Source organism: Kwoniella bestiolae, chromosome 2 (genome assembly GCF_000512585.2).
Source record: "Kwoniella bestiolae CBS 10118 chromosome 2, complete sequence".
In the NCBI taxonomy this organism is placed as follows: Eukaryota; Fungi; Basidiomycota; class Tremellomycetes; order Tremellales; family Cryptococcaceae; genus Kwoniella; species Kwoniella bestiolae.
Genome location: NC_089242.1, coordinates 2,256,391 through 2,275,941, shown reverse-complemented (window position 1 = coordinate 2,275,941; position 19,551 = coordinate 2,256,391). Strand labels below are relative to the sequence as shown.

Below are 19,551 nucleotides of genomic sequence, written 5' to 3'. Positions count from 1 at the left end.
AGTTGGGAGAGCAAAGGACACATCAATTTATACATGATATATGCTCCATCGTTATGGATGATCAGTAATTATACAGGTATAGTATCCATCGGATCAATGGAGGCTTACAAAGTCTCATTACATTCCCATTGTTCCGATTCCGATATCCAACGGTACACACCAAAGCGACTTGACAACGTACACAACACACCCCTCCCTTTCATAGGTCTTGAAGCCGTTGTTCTCCCTAGACGAATCAAGTGATCAATTCCACTAACTTCCCCTCTTCAATCCTCCATCCCTCAGCCGCTAGGAAGGTAATAACGCTTTGTTCGAGGATCTGTTTGGCATCTTGTCGGATCCATTTATTAGGCCATGAGGAGGTAGCCTGTGCAAAAGAAAGTGATTTGAGTCGATCTTGGATGGATAAGATCGAGTGGGGTCGTAAGGGGATCTGTATGATCATCGAGATTAGTATTTTGCTCACCTCCTTTCGAAGATCAGGGTAGATCACGATTGCGGTGATTCGAGACACGAAGACAAGTACCTACCATATTTGGGACGGACCATATAAACGCAAAGCTCAACTGAGTAGGCTGGACCATCAGCGTATCAGCTGTGAAGATGATTCCAGACACCGGTGTGGGCTTGGTTGGTAGACTATCTTTGGGAGGGGGAGGTTCGGAAAGTCTGTCCCAGTAAAGTATTGACGAGCCTGGGAAATGCCTAGTATGACAGAGTGTTAGTCATGCTCAGCTTCCATTGAACCAAAATAATCAGTCTAACAGATTTGAGTGCGCGTCACAATAAGGGAAAGCAGAGAGCAAAGCCAAGTTTGAATTCTCACTCACCCTCCGCATTGTACTACCTTGACTCCTCTACCTAACTCCTGCTCGTCCTTCCACCATATCACCTGATCATCATCCTTGCTATCGCTCAGACGCTGGTACCACTCTTTATCGTCTTCGCAAACGTACAGAGGCACTTTGAGCGCTCTCGACCATGTTAGGGAAGTTGAGAAGAACTATGGTATTCCTAATGTTAGTACGGCATTCCACCATTTGATCCACAACTATCTTCCAAGTCATCCGAGACGACTAGCTTCGAGGAAGCGCCTGGTACGAAAAGGACAGAAAGACAACTCACGTGAGGATGAGAGATAGCTATCCCCTTCAAAGGTTTCTTGAGCTTAGATAAATGACCTATAAGGGGTAACGAGATGAATGCAGAGCAATCCCATATATACGATCCTTCTGCGGTCTCGATCAGTATTGCTACACCAAGACAATGCAGCTATCAGACCATCACATCAAGCGTACAATATATCAATGGCCAAAGCTGATTGAGGGCTGGGACTTGCTACAGAAGAGCAAGAACTCACGAGTCTGATTAATAGCAAAACCAGGTTCACAACCAATCATCGTCACCCTCCCATCCTCCTCATCTTGCAACAAAACATGTTTCCTACCCTCACCCAATTCAGCCATGTTGGTCCATTCCTGTCCCGTCGCAGGGACGTATTGTCTTGGATCTTCACATATCACGCAATTCCGCTGGATATCGAAGGAAGCGGGATACTGGGTCCCACAGGCTTTGCATATTGGAAGGAGGGCGTCGGACTGGAGTGCTTCGAGGGCATGGAGGGGAATGGAAGGGGAGGGTTCGAGCTCGATTGGTATCATTGTTGTTGTTGTGGAAGGTAGGAATGGAAGATGGATATTGGAGTTGTCCTTGTCATTTGACTTTTATCCTATGTTCTGGTCCTTTCTTACCATACCCTTCATTCACCTTTGAGCTGCCTGTCTCTGTATGATCTCCTGCATTGAGTACCACTCGTCCATCCTCATGGTTTTGCATCTCTCCAACTATCTTATGCACTAACATGAGTGATTCATGCACACAGCCCTCATCGCCAAAGGGATGAAGGTAAACAACCCAATCCCACTATGACGTCAATCAAAACTCGAACAGGAAAGCGGCAAACGAATTTCAATTTCCATTCATTTCTTGACCACTGTATATAGAGACATTCGTGTTCCATTTCATTCCTTCACCTCCTCCTCGTTATACCAGAGACAACAATCCAATCAACATGTCATACAACAACACTACCACCGCAACTTCGACCAACGCAAACACCAACGCCTACGCTGCTGGTACAGCCCCAGCATCAGATACTCACCACCCCGTCGTACCCGGTACCAAGGCTGATGGAAGTGCGGGTGCCAATGCTGGACAGAGTATGGGCAATCCTTCCGCAATGACCATGTAAAGGGCAAAGAGGCTGATGGGTGATTCTTATGATAGGTCTGGGAGATAAAGTGAAAGGAGGATGGAATGGTCAGTCCTGTCTCCCATCTCATACCCTGTATGAACAAAGCTGACCTGGTGTATTTGATAGTCTTCCACGGTTAGTATATTTCCTTCGGGCATACAACCGTCCATTCCGTCTACTGAGTTCATCGAAACTGATACATTTTGAAACATCCTAGGCGCTGGCGAAGCTATCCGAGGAAACGCCAATTCATTCATGGACAACATCGGCGAACAAGTCGCAGGTCGAGATCCCGCTGCCAGACCCGAATCTCATTCTGCGGGTGGTCAACGACCTGCCGGCGTAGCTGCCAGTGGAGCTGATGAGATTCAACGAGGTGTCGCTGAACTCAAGAAGTAAAATCTTCCAATGCGATGGGTATGATCATTACTTAGAAAGGAGAAGAAGAAAATGTAGCATAGATATCAAAGCATGTATCGTGTTCAAATTATATCTCACCGCAATCTCAATCATGGCCTTGACCTGACTCTCTACAAGATGGAAGAAGTCAGCCCGTTGGAGGAATCTCACAACGATCAGTCCCAGCCATAGCTTGCATATGCTTTTATATTCGTACTGAAGTCTATCTACTCCGTCCCACGACCACATCCTCTATAAACTTCGAGCACTTGATTTTCCGTTTCCTCCATCCACTTACTACCACTTCACCTATCCTAGATCATACCTCCGGATCATCCTCCCACAGCTTCCTTAGATGGCCTTAGCCTTGGAGAGTTCTGCGATACCAAAGCATAAATCATCAGCTAGTCCTCCTTTTGCAAGAACACCTTGTTTGGGACCAATATAGATAAATTGAGGTGTGGGACAGCGGAAGAGTTACTCACGCTCAATCTGAGACAAAGCCTCCTCCAACAATTGTTTCTTGAAAGCAGGCTTAGCCAACTCAGACTCAACGTTAGCTTGAACAGTCTTGACAAGAGCGGCTTGTTCAGCTTCTCGTTGTTGTTGTTCGTATCTGACCCAAGAGTCCAAAACGGACTTCAATTCAGCCTTGACGGCGTTCTCCTGAGCCAACTTGAAGTTCTCGTGTTCGAGGACGTTGGTCTCTTTGGCGACGGCGTAGAGGGATTCGGTGAGGGGTACGACATCCTTGAGCTGGGAGACGGACTCGATTCGGTCGGTTACGGCTTTGGTGTGTTCCGATCGGGCGGAGTTGAGGATACCTTTGATTCGCTGTGGTGTGGAAGATTATGACGAAATTGTAGAGAATTGTGGGACGATGGTCAAGTGGGGTCGTAGAAATATCGAGATTGAGAGCGGTGAGAAGAAAGATAATCGATCGTTATATTAGCATAGCTCATCACTGATTTCTCGGTCAAACGGAACCCACCTCGATGTGTCCATTGGCCCATCCAGAGTAAGGGGCACCGATGGAGCTGGCAATGGCACCAAAGATAACTAAGAAACCAACGGCAAGGACGGTCTCTTCGTTGGCGACCTGCAAACAAATCCAGTACGTCAGCAAATATCCATCAAGCGACATACATCCCTCATCGTCCATTCGTCATCCGATAAATGTCCTGCTCCTCTCGGTCCATCTAGCTTCTCTTGGGATGGACCATGCCATCCACATCTTGTGTCCACAATTCCTATCCTATGAATTTCTATGTCCTCTTTCTCATGACTGTTACGACCATCCACTCACATAGAGTTCAGAAGAAACGGCAGCAGCGGTCAAACCAGTACCCAACAAGATCCCACCGGTCTTAGTGAAGAGCGAAGAGGATGGCACAGAGTTGATGATCTGTTCAGCCTTCTCATCGGGAGTAGGTTCTATATTCCACACATTCAATCAGTCCGGTCAGCCATAACCCCTTTCTCCCAAATCTATTGTCCTAACATTGATACTAACGAGTAGCGAGGAATCGAACGCTACATCCCAATGCAATGCAGTCAGCCCAATGCTCTGCCATGTCAACAGACGAAAATGATCTTTAGCTTACCTTTGGGCAGCAACTCTGGGAACAGGTCTGGCGAGAGCTACGAAGAACGGCCGAACACATCCGACATTAGCATTCCATCTCCTATTCCTTTTTCTCCGCCATTTCCTAATCCACTAGAAGTTTTGACTTACCAGCCGTTCGGAGGCTCTTGAGGGCGAGACGAGAGGCCATTTTGAATGATGATGAGTGGGGAGTGAGGGGTTGAAGGTGATGTATAGGGTGATTCTATAAGGATGTGGTTTAATGGTGGTGTCGACGAGAGTGTGTATGGTGAGTACAGTGTACAGTAGAGTGCATACGAGTGAAAGAACGGAGCAATAGGGTCAGAAGCAAGAAGATAACTCCGAATATCCGATGGTGTGGCATAGGGGTGGAGAGGTCCGGTAAAGCCAACCTTACTTGGAATAACGCGAATTCATCAATTCAACAGGAATGAAGCGATCCTCATCAACTTATACATTCACAATATACTTGACTATTTTACATAGACCAAATCTACTTAAGACTGATCAATCACAATGTCAGACGAAGAAAGAGGAGACGACCTATTTGGAGATTCCGACAACGAGGGATCTACCCGAGTACCCTCACGTCAACCTTCGCCCGTAGCTTCCAGCTCTAGATCCCCTCCTCCCCCTGCTGCTCAAGATGAAAAGCCTGTAAAGGATGAAGATGAGGATGAAGGAGGCGATCTGGTAAGCTGGGAGATCTTGACGTGTTCACGAGCTATAGCTGATAATTCGGGTTAGTTCGGTGATGATGACGAGGACGAGGAGAGGACCAAAAGGGGTAGAACATCAACTGGTACACCTGCCTCACCCAGACGATCTGGATCCAGATCCAGGTCTAGATCAGGTTCAGCAAATCCATTGGAATATGAAGAAGAAGATGTAGCGGGCGAAGGAAGGGAGGAAGAGAGATGGGCTACTTTACCTATTCCTCAGTGGAATAAGATGAAAGCTACGGACGATAAAGTGGGTTCTTCGCTTCTTCCTAGCTTACCTCCCGTAATGCAGATCTGAGATGAGGACCTCCAGATGCTGATTGTTGTGTGATCATGAACTCATAGGTATGGCACATGAAGTTACCCGCCTACGTGAATCTGGAATCTAAACCGTATGATCCTGATTTATACAGAGAAACATTGAATGAGGAGCCGATAGATGGACAAGCGAACGCTGTAGCTGCGAAGAGTAAGATGATAGGCGTTAGGAATACCATCAGGTGGAAATGGGTCACAGGTGGTGATGGCAAGCCTGTGAGTGATCCTATCGATCCCCCCTTTCCCGTTACAGTCTCAGGCACATCAGATTGCTGACAGGTAGGTTTGCTCGACATACAGACGCGACAAAGCAATGCCAGAATGTTACGTTGGTCCGACGGATCCGTCTCTCTCCAACTCGGTTCAGATCTCTTCGACGTCGCTCCATCTCACGGCGCCTCTCTATCTCGCCCACAGGATCCCAAACCAATCCCTTCAAAGGGATTAGAAGAAAAAGTAATCAACACCGTATCTTCCACCACCTTCTTAGCTGTCATCGCCAAGACCGAGCAAGTCCTAGTCACCGAACGTGCCATTGCTGGACAGCTATCCCTCTTACCTACCTCGATGGACTCCAAGACTCACTTGGAACTGGTCAAACACGTCGGTCAACAGCACGTCAAACATTCCAGGATGAAGATGCTGGAAGAGACAGCAGGGGACGAAGAGTCGTTGCAGAAATTACTATTGAAATCTGCGCCGAACAGGGAATTCATCAAGACTGATAAAGATAAGACTGCGGGTAGACGAGTTGGTCCAAGAGCAGGGGGAAGTAGAGGGTCAGGTCTGGGTCGAACGACCTCTTCCAATTCCCTTGGAAAGAAGAGTAGAGCTAGAAAATCGTATTACTCTGATTCTGAGGAGGAGGGATCGGAAGATGGTGATGATGCGCCTAGAAGAGGGAGGGAAAGATCGATCGGAGGAGGGGCAGGAGGGGATTACGATGAGGATGATGGGTTCGTGGTTGCTGATTCAGATGAAGACGATTATGGATCGAGCAAGAAGAGTAAGAACAAGAATAAGAAGAGAAAGAGTAAGAGGTATAGCGATGATGAGGATGAGGATGATGTGGAGGATGAAGATGATTTGGATGAGATGGAACAGGCTGAAAGGAGGATAGAAGCTAGGGAAAGGGAACGAAAGAGGGCTAAGACGGATGGGTCTGGTGGGAAGAAGAGGAAATCTAGAGATTATGTTGATACGGATGAAGATGAGGATGATGGCGAGGGAGGTGAACAGGATGCAGAGGGGGAGGAAGAGGAGATGGAGATGGATATTGAGAGTGAGGAGGATTAGCCTACTTCTCAGTTTGTGAATGGCAAGGGTTTGAGGGATGGATAGCTGGTGCAAGGCTTGTAATCATATATCATCGCATGAAGATATCTCTGTATGTCGTCATCATCGTTTAGTGGATTAAGATCAATTGGTACCACCAACGAATGAAGCATAATTAGTGGGACAGTCAGTCGCAGAATCGTCAACGTACGAATGGAAAGAGAAAGAGATGCGGATTCGCTTAACAACTTGATACCTTCAAAGGACGGTATGACGTCTACTGTTCGTGCTAGCTGATTGATTTTGATTCTGATTTTGATTTTGATGAGAAAAGAGATCTCCATTCTCGTTGTCATTCTCATTCTCATTCTCGATGCTGAGATTTCATTCCCACCAGCTAACATCAAGGTGTGTATCGAGACCACTTCAAGACATAATGCAAGGATGTCAAGGTACTGTGCTGTCTCCCTCATGGGACTCAAGCTGTCAAATCGAGAACTCCAGGAAGGAATCAAAGGTCATTCAATCCAAGAGGAAGCAACACCAAGGGGGAAAGGAACGAGGTCGAGGGTCTACGTACTAACTGTTAACCGAAGATGAGAAGAGGTCAATGCGTCCATACCACATATTGTATGTAGAAACATTTCACGCTAAGCTGTCTCACTTGCTTCTTATCTCTGCTCTCCCCGTCAGCTCAAGTGTATAATCATACATACCTCATGGTACATACAGTTTGAAAAAGTATATAAACCCCCTCAGTCGTCAATCTTCATTCTATTTCTTTTCTTTTCTTTTCTCATCTCAGGTCTTCTTTCTTTTTATCAACCTCTTCTACTTATACTTGATATTTTGATCATACAAGGTACAACAGAATCTTGGATATAATCAAGATGTCACCCATCCTTCGTAATATCGTAGCTCTCTTACCTTTCTCATTGACCCTCAATATCAATGAGCAACCTCAATTCCAGGAGGTCGAGGCTTCTCGATATCGTCTCTCCGTGAGTTCAACATTCCTCATCATTTTGGACGATCATCGTTCTTACTTTGATCTATCTCCATCACGTCCTTTGTTCACGGTCTTCTTTTGTGCCAATATTTGTACCGACGCCGCATCTCACGTCAGCTCAATCCATCACATCACTCCCGTATAAATTACTCTCATCTTCTGTCCATGGCTCGATCTTAGCTGATATCTCCCACCCGCCGCAGAAACACTACTACGGTAACCAATTCTTCGATGGATTCGACTGGAAGACTTTCAACGATCCTACTCATGGTAGGGTGAAGTGAGTTGACAACTTGTTTCATGTGTCTTCTTCCCAACTGCGGTCCCCTTTCTTGATTTTCTCGCCTGAATGCTTTCATGCATTTGTACCTCCTCTCACTCGGTAATTCATGAGCTGACTTTATACTACAGCTACGTCTCTGAGACCGAAGCTAGACGAAAGAACCTTTCCTACGGTCAGTCAGCCCTCCCTTTTCCCCATGTGTAAATGCTACCTTTGTGGGACTATCGTTTGACATCTCGGGTCACTCATGCACCTCACCGCTGACACACTGATTCATCAGTCTCCGACCATAACACCTTCGTTATGAGAACCGACTACCACCACCGTGTCGAACCTGGCCAACGAGGACGAGACTCTGTTCGAATCGAGTCAAGAGATACCTTTGACAATGTGAATGATTTCTACCACGGCACGACGCTTTCTTATGCATCGGCTAATACTGGCTCATGCATACCTAGGGTATCTACATTCTCGATGTCCTCCACATGCCTACAGGCTGTGGCACTTGGCCCGGTGGGTATCTGATCTTTACCTGCTCGTGTCAAGAAGTTGACTCAATCTCTCTTCCGTAGCTTTCTGGACCTCGACCACCGGTCACTGGCCTCAAGGTGGCGAAATTGACATCATCGAAGGTGTCAACGGTAAGGGTACTAACCAAGGTACTCTTCACACTACTCCTGGTTGTACCATGCCTCAAAACATGGATGGCACCGGTCAACAGCTCCGAACCGACTGTGCCGTTCATGGCAACGACAACCAAGGGTGTGGTGTCAAAGACAGACGACCTGATTCCTTCGGTCCTGCTTTCAACAAAGATCAAGGTGGTTGGTGAGTGATGTTGGATCTCGCATGTTTCGCTGACGGACTGGCTGACGTTCTGGTTGTTCTGGCACTTGTAGGTACGCCATGCAACGATCCAACTCGGGTATCAAGATGTGGTTCTGGTCTCGAGATAGCCAAGTCCCTCCTGATGTCAAGACCGGTCCCGCCAATGTCGATCCCTCTAAATGGGGTAAACCATTCGCCAATTTCCCTTCCACCCACTGCAACATGAGAGAACACTTTGGCAAACACAGAATCATCGCGAGGTTTCTCCTCTTTGCTGAGCTGGTGGGCATACTGCTGACATTTAATGTGAATTCCAGTTCACACTCAGTCTATGCGGTGATTGGGCCGGTGCCGTCTACAACCAACAAGGATGTCCTGAAACCTGCGAGATCCACGTCAACAACAGTCCCGCCGCCTTCCGAGATGCTTACTGGAAGATCAGAGGGTTGAGAGTCTACACCGACACTGCTCGAGAATTCGACTACGAGGGTGATGGGTCTGAGCTTGAGTACGAGGATGAGGATGATTACTCGGTTGAGGATGAAGTGGTATTCTACAATGAAGAGTACGACCAATACTAGGCGAGGGAAGATAGGTGGAGGACTTTGTACTTGTATAAATAGTTGATGACCGAATGAATCATGATCTCATGTCGACAAGTCATTCGATTGCATTTGAGCTTGCAGCTAGTTCAAACGGTTGTCATTCCCATTTGCCTCTTTCGTACCCATGATGCTATACATCCTTTGTAAGATCCGTCCCTTTGACATCTGGCTGTGTACTTTTGTACTGATTTGTCAGGCCAAAAGACAGTAAAGTCGAATTACTCCGAGGTATGTTTGAGCTATGCCTGTACTCTTAATACCTCTTTCGCATGTACAGCACCTTACCGGCCATACTCGCACACTTGTTTCAGTGGTTGTCAAGCTGTGGAGGACCCTTCCAAGGGAGATCTGGCTCCGATACAGTATGGCTGTGGCGAATCTTCTTGGGTATTGCGGCATATGAGGAGACTGAACGCCGAAAGGATATCGGAAGTGTTGTATGCATGAGTTCACGCACAGGTATCGTACCAATGCCGCATAGTCCACCGTCCTCTTACTTTTGTACAAGTACATTTGGGGGTATTCAACAAGTTTCAATCGTTCAACTCGTTTCATCTTTTGTCGCTTGAGCCTCGTCCTTTCGTCCCTGAACATCAGACTGGTGTTTGTGGGACCTACTATCTTATTTAACATTGTTGTTTTCACTGCTAATGCGGGATCCGCAGTATAACAATGTCCCAAGACAAGTATAATCACAGACCAGAGCAGTACCAAGAGAATGGCATTGCGTTTATCCTCGTGTTTTTGACAATAAGATACCAGTTACAACGTTGAGTGACGAATGATGGTGATGATGGTCGTTGTCAGATCTAATTGTCCCTTGTTTGATCTTTTTATGTGGACGTGTGTATTGCCAAGTATTATGAATGTGAATGTGACGCATGGTCTGTGCGAGTAGTATGACCGCAATAATTCGATTAAATGCGTGTTGAACAATGATAGGTACTACAACAAGATTATCCATCGACTTGACTTGATCTTTCTTTCTTCCTATTTCAGCTCACCGCTTCCTTCGCTTTATATATATACATACATCGACGATCGACAGCGTCGAGGATCGATCATTACGCTCTTTTACATCTACGTTCTTTCTCATCAACCCATTTGCCTTACCTCTCTGCGTCAAGTTTGGAAAGAGACTATTTCACCTGGCTCTGATTATCAACAAGTAAATCTTCAATATGTTACCGACATCCTCGACAACAAAATACATTCTCCTCTCATTACCCCTCGTCAACTCTGCCCTGGGAGCTACCTACACTTTATCCGTGAGTTGATGATCCCACCTGTACCTCGGATGTAGGTGTTGAGCTGATGATACTTCTATTCTGACAAAAGAAAACATGGCAAGGTAATGATTTCTTCGAAGGGTTCAATTGGTGGGAATGGGATGATCCCACCAAGGGACGAGTCAAGTAAGCCCCTCGTTCTTGCCTTTGACCTAATACTAAACTATCGATATTGATGTTGTTTTGATGAGGGTAGTTATGTGAACCAGGAGACTGCGATTGCTCGAAATCTCTCTTATGGTATGTTACTCTTGTTGCTTGTTTGATCTTGGAGCTGATACCGTTTCTAGTCAACGGCGAAAACTTCATCATGCGAGCTGATTCTACTAATGTGGTCGATCCCTCTGCTCGAGGGAGAGATTCGGTTAGGATCCACAGTAAAGAGAGATACACCGATGTGAGTGGTACGACTTTCTGTGGGAAGGTGTATTGACTTGATGGATTGTGCGGGTATAGGGTATCTTGATAATGGACGTTAAGCATATGCCTGTGGGTTGCGGTGCATGGCCTGGTGAGTGGCCTGTACCTGACACAAGCATTCATCCATTACCTCTTCATTCGTCCTTCCAGCCAGTTCCTTTGGTGATCAGCTGATGTTGGATCCCGCGATAGCCTTCTGGACATGCACTGCCGCCGGCACCTGGCCCGCAGGAGGGGAAGTGGATATCATCGAAGGGATATACGGTATCAACCAGCAATATTCCAATAACCTTTTCACCCTCCATTCTGACGCGGGGTGCAAGATGCCTTCGACCAATCGAGGATCAGGTACACCGCTGTTGAATGATTGTACGGGTGGGGTGGGGTGTGGGGTGAGGGATAAAGGATCGAATAGTTTTGGGGAGGAATTTAATAAGAATGAGGGTGGGATGTGAGTTTGGTCTCTCTCCCTTTTTTCTCACGCGTGGGCGGCATGCCACTGGTGAAATCCACCTGCTGATGTTGGTTCTGGTGCCAGCTTCGTCATGCGTCGATCGCAATCCCGAGGATTCTCCTTTTGGTTCTGGCCTCACAACTCGGCTCAAGCTCCTACGGACATTACCTCTGGTTCACAAACTATTATGGAATCGCTTTGGTCGACTCCTATCGCCAACTTCCCAGCAGATCAATGTGATATCAATAGACATTTCGATGATCATGAGATTATTGTGAGTACCTTGTTCACTCTTCTTCTTATATATTTGCTCAGTGGGCTATCGCTAACCCCGTTATATCTTACCTTGCAGATCAACCTCACCTTCGCAGGCGTCTGGGCAGGAGGCGATAATCAATGGTCCGCATCAGGCTGCGCAGGTTCAGCGGGCTGGACACCAAATGATTTCGTAGATAAGAACCCTCAGGCTTTCACCGATGCGTACTGGGAGATTAGGAGTTTGAGGTGGTATACACCCGTTTGCGCTGCTGGGTCCAAGAAGAAGAGGAGATTGGGGGATGAACAGTGGTAGATGGATGGTTTATGCTTGATGCAGAAACGAGGACATTTTGGGTATTTTGTTTATAGATATCGAGATAGCATGTTATGCTCTATGCAATGCGATTCCATGTACTTAACAAACATGTGAGATTTGAGAATGAGCGAGGATGCAGAAGAAAGGAAAATGAGGTTCCGAGTCTCTTCAACGAGGTCTGATGGTAATTGGCAATTAGAGTAACCGAGTGGATTATGGGACAAATTACGATTTGAATTACAAAAGTCGTAGTGTACTCGGAGAGGTCGGCGGTGTCCGTGTGAATGGGATGGCCGAGTTAGTTTAGCGGTGCCAAGTTGATGTATCATCGCCTCGCTGCGTAGACGTCATCAAGTATACCCAAACGACAGATAACAGACAACAACATTCGATAGCTATATCTTGTACATTGATTGGTATAGAACCCCCTACCTAGATATCCCCACCGTCTCTTCCAACATATACTTACTCCTCCAACAAAATGTCATCCCCACCCAAACCAACCTCCCCTGCTGCCCCTCCTGCAGCAATAGCACCAACCGAACAACATGCCCCACCACCCGGTCCCCCTCCTCCCTCAGCAGCCACTCAACAACCAGCCGCTGCGCCACCTACCCACCCCGACACCAAGGTCAATGAACTGCATCAGATGTTCCCCACCGTCGAGGTATCAGTCATAGAGTTGATCCTTGAGACGTCCCAGGGATCCACCGATAGGGCCATAGAGCAGTTGTTGGGGATGACGGATCCGGAGTTTAGGAGTGATGAGCTTGGTGGGACTAGGGAGGATGTGAGTGTCACTTCGCTCTTGACATAGCATTTATCTCGAATACTTCCTCTTCTACACATATGAGATATGACCGAAGTAATATAAATCCTCAGTACACCCAACCCTCACTTGAAACACCAAAGCGTGTCGTACCCGACCGAATGAGCTAATATATACCCCCAGGCCCAAGTAGATCTCGACGCCCAATTCGCCCGCTCCCTCCAAATGGCAGATGAAGAGTCGTACCGCGCCCAACAAGCAGAGTTTCACTCAAGAGTCAACTCAGGTAACAACCCCCCTCCTCCCGGTTCGGGGGGACTACCTTATCAACCGAGGATCAAGCGGGGCGGGCGACAACAGCCTTATAGCGAGCAGGATCTGTTCTATCAGAACCAGCACCAGAACCAGAACCAACAGGCGCTGGACCAGAGGTATGGACAGAGGGATCAGAGGGAAGGCGAGAATCCGCCGGGGATGTTGGCTTTTGAGGAGAGGGTTGAGAAGTTTGCAGAGGGTGGGTTTTTTGTCTCTTCCTTCTTTCCTATACATCTACCCATATAGCACCTATATAATCGTGATCCTTCTTATCGCGGTAATACGGAACTTCTTATAAAGCATTAAATCCTTCCCGTGGTAAAATTGATACTGATATTGATGATGCTTTTGTTACCCCCTCATAGCCGGTAAACAAACATTCAATTCGCTCTTCTCCAAAGCCAAAGCGAAGTACTCTGAATTCCAAACCCAGCAAGCGCAGAACCGAGCGAACAGTCAATCGGGAAGTGGGTATGTTCCCGAGAATTTGTCGCCTAGCGGTGATAGGTATACTAGACCTCCTGGAATCGGGGGGAATAGGGGTGGAGAGCAGAATAGGAATCTTGGTGGAGGTGGGGGATTGTGGGATGATAGGTCGTGAGTGTCTTTATTCACTTGTTCACTTATCTTCTCTGTACATGTAGGAGTGATGTACACAAGAAGCAGAATGTCGTCTTTCAGTCTTCCTCGCTGACAAGTATTTTATGATCCTTCAGACCAAGCCTTCGATCCGAATCTATCTCTTCGCAAAGCACTTTCGACGCTCCTCCACAATCACAGGCTGCAGCTCCTCTGAGACAGAGCTCGAATAGATGGCAGCCCTCTGATGCGTACGGTGCGTCTTATTTTTACACCTTCACCAGCTATCCTCAGTGGGTTGGAGAATAAATGAATCATTAGCTGACTGCATGACAATGTGATGTAGATGACCCCCTCCCACCTGCTAGGACAATGAGCGGGAACAGGATTGAAATTACCGGTAGTGGTGGAGGGAGAAGTTCGACCAGTCCTTCAAATAGTTTTAGTCCTGATAAACAAATGGGCAAGATTGATCCTGGTAAGTTGACTTGACGTTTTCATCTCAATCATACAGTTGTTCAGCTACTACTCTGTTCTTCTCGTACAGGGGTATAAGCTGACTTGAAGGACTTGTATCAGCTAAACTAGGTATCCTCCCCAAAAAACGAGTCGACCTCCTATCCACCTCACCTTCTTCATCTACCAATCCCTTGACTAAGAAGAACGAGCTGAAAGATGATGACGATGATCCTAATCCGTCTTTACCTAATGCTCCCGAATCGCTGGTCTCGAAGATTCCGCCTACTCCGCCTGCTGGGGATGATAGGTATAGGTTGGAGGATAGTGATGATGAGTTGGAGTATACTAAGTGAGCTTAAGCTTCCTATTCATGTGACGTCTTTGGGACGTAGTGGAGGATAAGCTGATCTCGTGTATTGGTATAGGAACCCTTTTGATGAGAAGTGATTGAATGAGCTGCAGAGTCAGGGAATTTAGGTAGCAGACTGGATTGGATTGGATGGATCGAGATAGATGGGTACAGCGGGTTTTCGCAATGTTCCTCTTATTTCTTGAGGTTGAGGGGAATACGATGTGATACATGTTATGAAAGAAACGAATGGCTATGATATGCACAACATGGCCAACATCCCATTTAGCGTCATAGGATCATGAAAACCCAGCGTCTCGTTAGCGCTGCAAAGCTCAATTGATGGTACTGTTGGGGAGTCTTCCGTGCACATACATAAGGAAGAAGCAGCATAGGTTGGAGAAGGTTGCTGCAAAGTATTCATCCCTATGCTGTTCTTCCGATTGAGATTAAGTTCGGATCCGAGAAATGAAAATGCCACATAATCTACCACGTGGACCCTGAGATGGTTCGTCATAGTAAATCCAAAGTCACTAGAAACCACCATGATCCATCGCCACCTCACTTGCACACGAGTCATGGATTGCTCTTTTCTGCTCTGCTGTATTTCCATTCATCTCCATCATCTTACATCGCATTATACAGAACAAACCAACAACATAAGATCGCTTGTCACATAGCTAAGAACTACTCTGCTACTGTACTTACAACTTACATCAATCTAAAGAAAATCAATTCAAAATGGTACGTTGGATCTGGTCGATTCACTCTGTCTTGGGATCTCGTGCTGATTGATGGTTTGGTCAATAACTACCTCCTTACTTGCCTTTCTCAACCCTTCCCTCTCTCTTCGGCTCGCTCTTGCTCTCCCCCCCCCCCCCAAAACCCACCACTCAGTCTGGCTGGGACGATAAACCTCAAATCATCGGATTCAAACAACAACGACCGACTGTTGCCAAAGGGTCTGCTTTGAACTGTGAGCTTTTGGTGTCGGTCGAACAATGATCCGGAAAGAAAAGACGGGTGGCTAACGTGTTTAAACTATCATGCAAATTACAGCCGCTCAGAGATCGGGATTAGTTGTTTCTTCGGAATCGAAGGGTGCTGGACAGAACCATGGACGTGAGTTTGGGTTGGCTTCTTCCTCACTTACAACTACATCTACCTATTTCCTTCCACCCAATTTCTGTTTTTGACAGATTGCTCATAATCTGACACTTTGTCTTAATCACAGCCGCCGACCACCAACGTATTGCCAAGCTCGACAGGGACGATGCCCCCAAACCACCTGAAAAGATCGGTGTGGAGTGAGTGAACTTTTCCCTCTTCTGATCATTGACCATCATTCCATCGTATATACCACGGGCTCAGTCATCCATTCCCCATCACAATTCGTGGATGTCGGCTTCATATGCTGATGATTTATGTGCAATCTCGCAGAGTCGGTAAGGCCGTAGCTACCGCACGAATGGCCATCAAGAACAAGGATGGGAAATCAATGACTCAGAAGGAGTTGGCTACTGCTGTTAATGCTCAGCCTTCAGCTGTAAGCTTTACTCTCTCGTGTAAACTCATCCATCACATGGCTCCTCGCATCATTCTACACGATGGATCGGAATATACCATTTCCCCAATCATGAACAATCTCGAACCCGTCATATACGAGTCCTCGTACAATCGCTAAATATTCGTTTGCACTCACAGATCACAGACCTGGAAGCAGGCCGAGCGGTACCCGACCAACAACTGCTTTCCAAACTCGAACGAAAGTTGAATATCAAGTTGAGGGGTGCCAAGGCTACTATCGGTGGTCCCCTTCATCCACCCAAGAAGAAGTAAATGTGTGGTTTCGGCTGTCGTGGTTGTCAGAAATAGTGTGTCGAGGAGCTCGGTCATACGTCAGAGGAACGGGGGGAGCATGCGAGAAGTAGGGAATCATCAATCATGTGTCAGGTTGTCAGGTTGGGTAGAAGGTAGCAAAAGCAGTTTGAACGTCCATCATCATGCATTGTGATCACACATGTACCGTGACTGGCTGCACTCGCTTCCGAGTATGGGTGTCAGTTTGGCTGTATGTATATGATGTGCTTGATGGTCATATATGCATCTCTGCTCGATACAAAGTAGTAGATGTGTGGTGCCAAGATGAGAAGGGGATGATGTCCGAGTCCGCGGTGAGCCGGCCGGTAATAGGATAGGATGATCTAATCACATTCATTCACTTGAATGCACTGCACAGTCAAATCATCTCATTCCTTTTATCTCTTTGTCACCTTCACAGCCTTGCCACTGTGATCAAGTACATAAGAACAACATATAATCCTACTGCAGATCACCAGATCTAGATCAATACATACATACATATTTATATTCATCAAAGCAATCACAGAATACAATGTCTTGGAACCAATACCCAGGAGGAGGACATCATCAACAAGGTAATGGAGGTGGTGGATATGGATATGCTCCTCCCCCCCCGCAACAGGGGTACGGGTATGCTCGGCCCCCTCCTCAGGGGTATGGCGGACCACAAGGAGGTAATGGTGGGTGGGGTGGACCTCCCCCTCCTCAGATGGGGTGAGTAGTGATATCTTATCTATCTCTTGGCATCATCCATTCCCCCCTCTACCTTCTCACGCACACTCTCGTCTCAATACTGGGAAACACAGTGCGATGGCTTACACCAATCTCTTGTCTTGCGAAGATACGCCCCACCCCAACAAGGGTACAACGCCCCACCACCCATGCAACAGCATTACTCTGGTGGACAAGGGGGATGGATCCCTCCGACAGGTGCGCCGCCTGAACATAATTACCACCAGACTGGGGCGGGGTATATGCCTCCCTCTGGACCACCGCAGGGTGGGGGGTATGGCGCTCCTTCTCAGTACGGTGGGAGAGCACCAGGTGAGTAACGCGTCTATTTGCTATCTGGTTACAATTTAATATTGGTCTTTTTCCCGTGACGCACTCTACCCATTACCCTAAACCGACAATCAGAGGTTAGACGATGGATGTGTACTGACCTTCTTCCGAGCAGTTCGGCCTCCTACCCAGACTCAACACTATGGTCCGCAACTTCATGGGCAAAATGGTCAGAACGCTCAGCCTTATTTCCAGTATTCGCAATGTAAGTGCTGCCTTAAATCTTCATTTTCAACCTGGGTAGACCCCATGGCTGACGTGTTCGTTTGACTTGACGCTCGTAGGTACCGGTAGGAGAAAGGCACTATGTGTGAGCTGTTTCCATCATTGCTCAGTGTATCATACAGCTCATCCCTTCTTTGTACCACCGATAGATCGGTATAAACTACATCGGTTCTTCCCAAGCTTTGGCGGGATGTATCAACGATGCTCACAACGTACAAAAGTTCTTGATTGGTGAGTCCCACATTACGGTCTATCTCATTCGTGTGGTGTATTTGGGCATATAGCTGACGCCGCTCTTTGGACTTTGGACAGAACGATACAACTACAAAGCAGAGGATATCGTCATGTTGACAGATGACGCAAGGAACCAAAGACAAATCCCTACTAGAAATAATATTATCCAGGCTTGTCAGTGGTTGACTCAGGATGCTCAACCGAATGATGCGTTGTTCTTCCACTAGTGAGTAGTATTTGTACTTTCATACCTCACCTTGATGTTGCTGGTTGATCGAGTCTCACGATTTTATAGCTCCGGTCATGGTGGTCAGACCAAAGATCTGGACGGAGATGAGGATGATGGGTATGATGAGGTCATTTATCCGTTGGATCATAAGCAGGCGGGACATATTGTTGATGATGAATGTGAGTTATATGCGAAGTGTGAATCATTTCAGAACAAATTGCTGACTATCAATGTTTCTATCTCTGAATAGTGTACGTATATCAGACATGAATCCTCTGCCATATTTACACGCTGATCGCTGATCCTTATCATCTTATCGCTCAGACATCATCTACTGGTCAGACCTCTTCCTGCGGGATGTAGACTTACTGCAATCTTCGATTCGTGAGCTGAGCTGAGCGTCCCGTGCCAATTCCAATGGTGATAAGCTGACATGTCTGATGACACACAGGTGTCACTCCGGATCATGTCTCGATTTACCTTACATCTACTCCACTGAAGGAACTATTAAGGAACCCAACTTGCTTGCTGAAGCTGGTCAAGGATTACTGGGAGCAGGAATGAGCTATCTCAAGTGAGTGTTTGACTTCAGCTGCGCCACAACAGACGTATACTGAAAGCTGATTGATACCTTGCGTGTGACGTAGAGGTGATACTGGAGGTATGATCAAGGGTCTGATGGGGTGAGTGGTTCTTCCCACATATAATGGATTTGCGAAGGCTGTTGCTCCTCTTACTTATCGCGCTGACGTTGTTGTCCTGCCTTCCAGAATCGGCAAAAACCTTGTCAACCAGAACTCTGATGCGAGAAAGAAAACCCAAGAGACCAAGACCAGTCCTGCGGATGTCATCATGTGGTCCGGGTGTAAAGATTCGCAAACCGTCAGTCCCCTTCAGTTATTGAACAGAGCGCGGCAAACAGCTGACATATGTTGTAACAGTCCGCCGACACTCAAGAAGCTGGTAAAGCGACTGGAGCGATGTCATATGTAAGTATCCATCGCATCGGCCATATCGACTGGATCACTGCGCTGGACCAAGAAGAACTCAACTGATGATCCCTCTTTTGATAGGCATTCATCGCTTCATTGACTAAATACCCTCAACAAAGTTATGTTCAGCTTTTGAACACTATCAGAGACGAGTTGAAGGGGAGGTACAGTCAGAAACCGCAATTATCTGCTTCTCATCGTGAGTGCACGTCTGAGGTTACGATGCAGTTGTCGCTCCCGTGTCATATTATGGATGAGGTTGTGTACTGATCACTCGGGGTGTTTGCAGCTATGGATACCAACCTCTTGTTCATTGCTTAGAAACGATATGGCTTTTGGCTTTTGATCGCAGAATGGGTATAATCGCTTGTCTGTTTCGAAAGATGAGAGGTGTGTGGTGTGAAGAGCTTGAATCATAATCCTGGTCAGTATATATATC

The 19,551-nt window shown here is 46.9% G+C and overlaps 9 protein-coding genes across 9 annotated transcripts; 7 read left to right on the top strand and 2 right to left on the bottom strand.

Moving 5' to 3' along the window:
- Positions 1–235: 235 nt before the first annotated feature.
- I302_104002 (uncharacterized protein) lies at positions 236–1,661 on the bottom strand (the record flags this gene model as incomplete). The annotated part of the gene is made up of 5 exons (XM_019189365.1): positions 236–433; positions 531–705; positions 831–1,003; positions 1,126–1,253; positions 1,361–1,661. The coding sequence occupies 5 exons, from the start codon at positions 1,659–1,661 to the stop codon at positions 236–238; spliced, it is 975 nt and encodes a 324-aa protein (XP_019048927.1).
- Positions 1,662–2,071: 410 nt separating this feature from the next.
- I302_104001 (uncharacterized protein) lies at positions 2,072–2,653 on the top strand (the record flags this gene model as incomplete). Its single annotated transcript, XM_065869776.1, has 3 exons — positions 2,072–2,219; positions 2,287–2,319; positions 2,472–2,653. 3 exons carry the CDS (start codon positions 2,072–2,074, stop codon positions 2,651–2,653), a joined length of 363 nt encoding a protein of 120 aa, XP_065725848.1.
- Positions 2,654–3,004: 351 nt separating this feature from the next.
- Positions 3,005–4,428, bottom strand: I302_104000 (uncharacterized protein; the record flags this gene model as incomplete). The annotated part of the gene is made up of 7 exons (XM_019189363.2): positions 3,005–3,030; positions 3,139–3,487; positions 3,645–3,752; positions 3,960–4,087; positions 4,167–4,186; positions 4,258–4,294; positions 4,389–4,428. 7 exons carry the CDS (start codon positions 4,426–4,428, stop codon positions 3,005–3,007), a joined length of 708 nt encoding a protein of 235 aa, XP_019048925.2.
- Positions 4,429–4,775: 347 nt separating this feature from the next.
- Positions 4,776–6,595, top strand: I302_103999 (uncharacterized protein; the record flags this gene model as incomplete). Its single annotated transcript, XM_019189362.1, has 4 exons — positions 4,776–4,952; positions 5,007–5,231; positions 5,327–5,515; positions 5,600–6,595. The coding sequence occupies 4 exons, from the start codon at positions 4,776–4,778 to the stop codon at positions 6,593–6,595; spliced, it is 1,587 nt and encodes a 528-aa protein (XP_019048924.1).
- An 869-nt stretch (positions 6,596–7,464) lies between these two features.
- Positions 7,465–9,275, top strand: I302_103998 (uncharacterized protein; the record flags this gene model as incomplete). The annotated part of the gene is made up of 8 exons (XM_065869775.1): positions 7,465–7,575; positions 7,787–7,863; positions 7,995–8,038; positions 8,147–8,256; positions 8,325–8,379; positions 8,439–8,694; positions 8,766–8,949; positions 9,012–9,275. 8 exons carry the CDS (start codon positions 7,465–7,467, stop codon positions 9,273–9,275), a joined length of 1,101 nt encoding a protein of 366 aa, XP_065725847.1.
- A 1,205-nt stretch (positions 9,276–10,480) lies between these two features.
- Positions 10,481–12,033, top strand: I302_103997 (uncharacterized protein; the record flags this gene model as incomplete). The annotated part of the gene is made up of 8 exons (XM_019189360.1): positions 10,481–10,567; positions 10,638–10,714; positions 10,785–10,828; positions 10,879–10,985; positions 11,045–11,099; positions 11,201–11,459; positions 11,547–11,736; positions 11,815–12,033. 8 exons carry the CDS (start codon positions 10,481–10,483, stop codon positions 12,031–12,033), a joined length of 1,038 nt encoding a protein of 345 aa, XP_019048922.1.
- Positions 12,034–12,517: 484 nt separating this feature from the next.
- I302_103996 (uncharacterized protein) lies at positions 12,518–14,605 on the top strand (the record flags this gene model as incomplete). The annotated part of the gene is made up of 7 exons (XM_065869774.1): positions 12,518–12,826; positions 12,989–13,319; positions 13,486–13,717; positions 13,837–13,955; positions 14,046–14,177; positions 14,279–14,507; positions 14,584–14,605. 7 exons carry the CDS (start codon positions 12,518–12,520, stop codon positions 14,603–14,605), a joined length of 1,374 nt encoding a protein of 457 aa, XP_065725846.1.
- Positions 14,606–15,248: 643 nt separating this feature from the next.
- Positions 15,249–16,346, top strand: I302_103995 (multiprotein-bridging factor 1; the record flags this gene model as incomplete). The annotated part of the gene is made up of 6 exons (XM_019189358.2): positions 15,249–15,251; positions 15,405–15,483; positions 15,567–15,629; positions 15,742–15,814; positions 15,948–16,053; positions 16,212–16,346. 6 exons carry the CDS (start codon positions 15,249–15,251, stop codon positions 16,344–16,346), a joined length of 459 nt encoding a protein of 152 aa, XP_019048920.2.
- A 556-nt stretch (positions 16,347–16,902) lies between these two features.
- On the top strand, positions 16,903–19,433 carry I302_103994 (metacaspase-1; the record flags this gene model as incomplete). The annotated part of the gene is made up of 14 exons (XM_019189357.1): positions 16,903–17,084; positions 17,212–17,414; positions 17,548–17,637; positions 17,717–17,742; positions 17,807–17,888; positions 17,970–18,117; positions 18,187–18,303; positions 18,445–18,504; positions 18,572–18,694; positions 18,768–18,803; positions 18,891–19,002; positions 19,062–19,109; positions 19,194–19,311; positions 19,402–19,433. The coding sequence occupies 14 exons, from the start codon at positions 16,903–16,905 to the stop codon at positions 19,431–19,433; spliced, it is 1,377 nt and encodes a 458-aa protein (XP_019048919.1).
- Between the last annotated feature and the right edge of the window lie 118 nt (positions 19,434–19,551).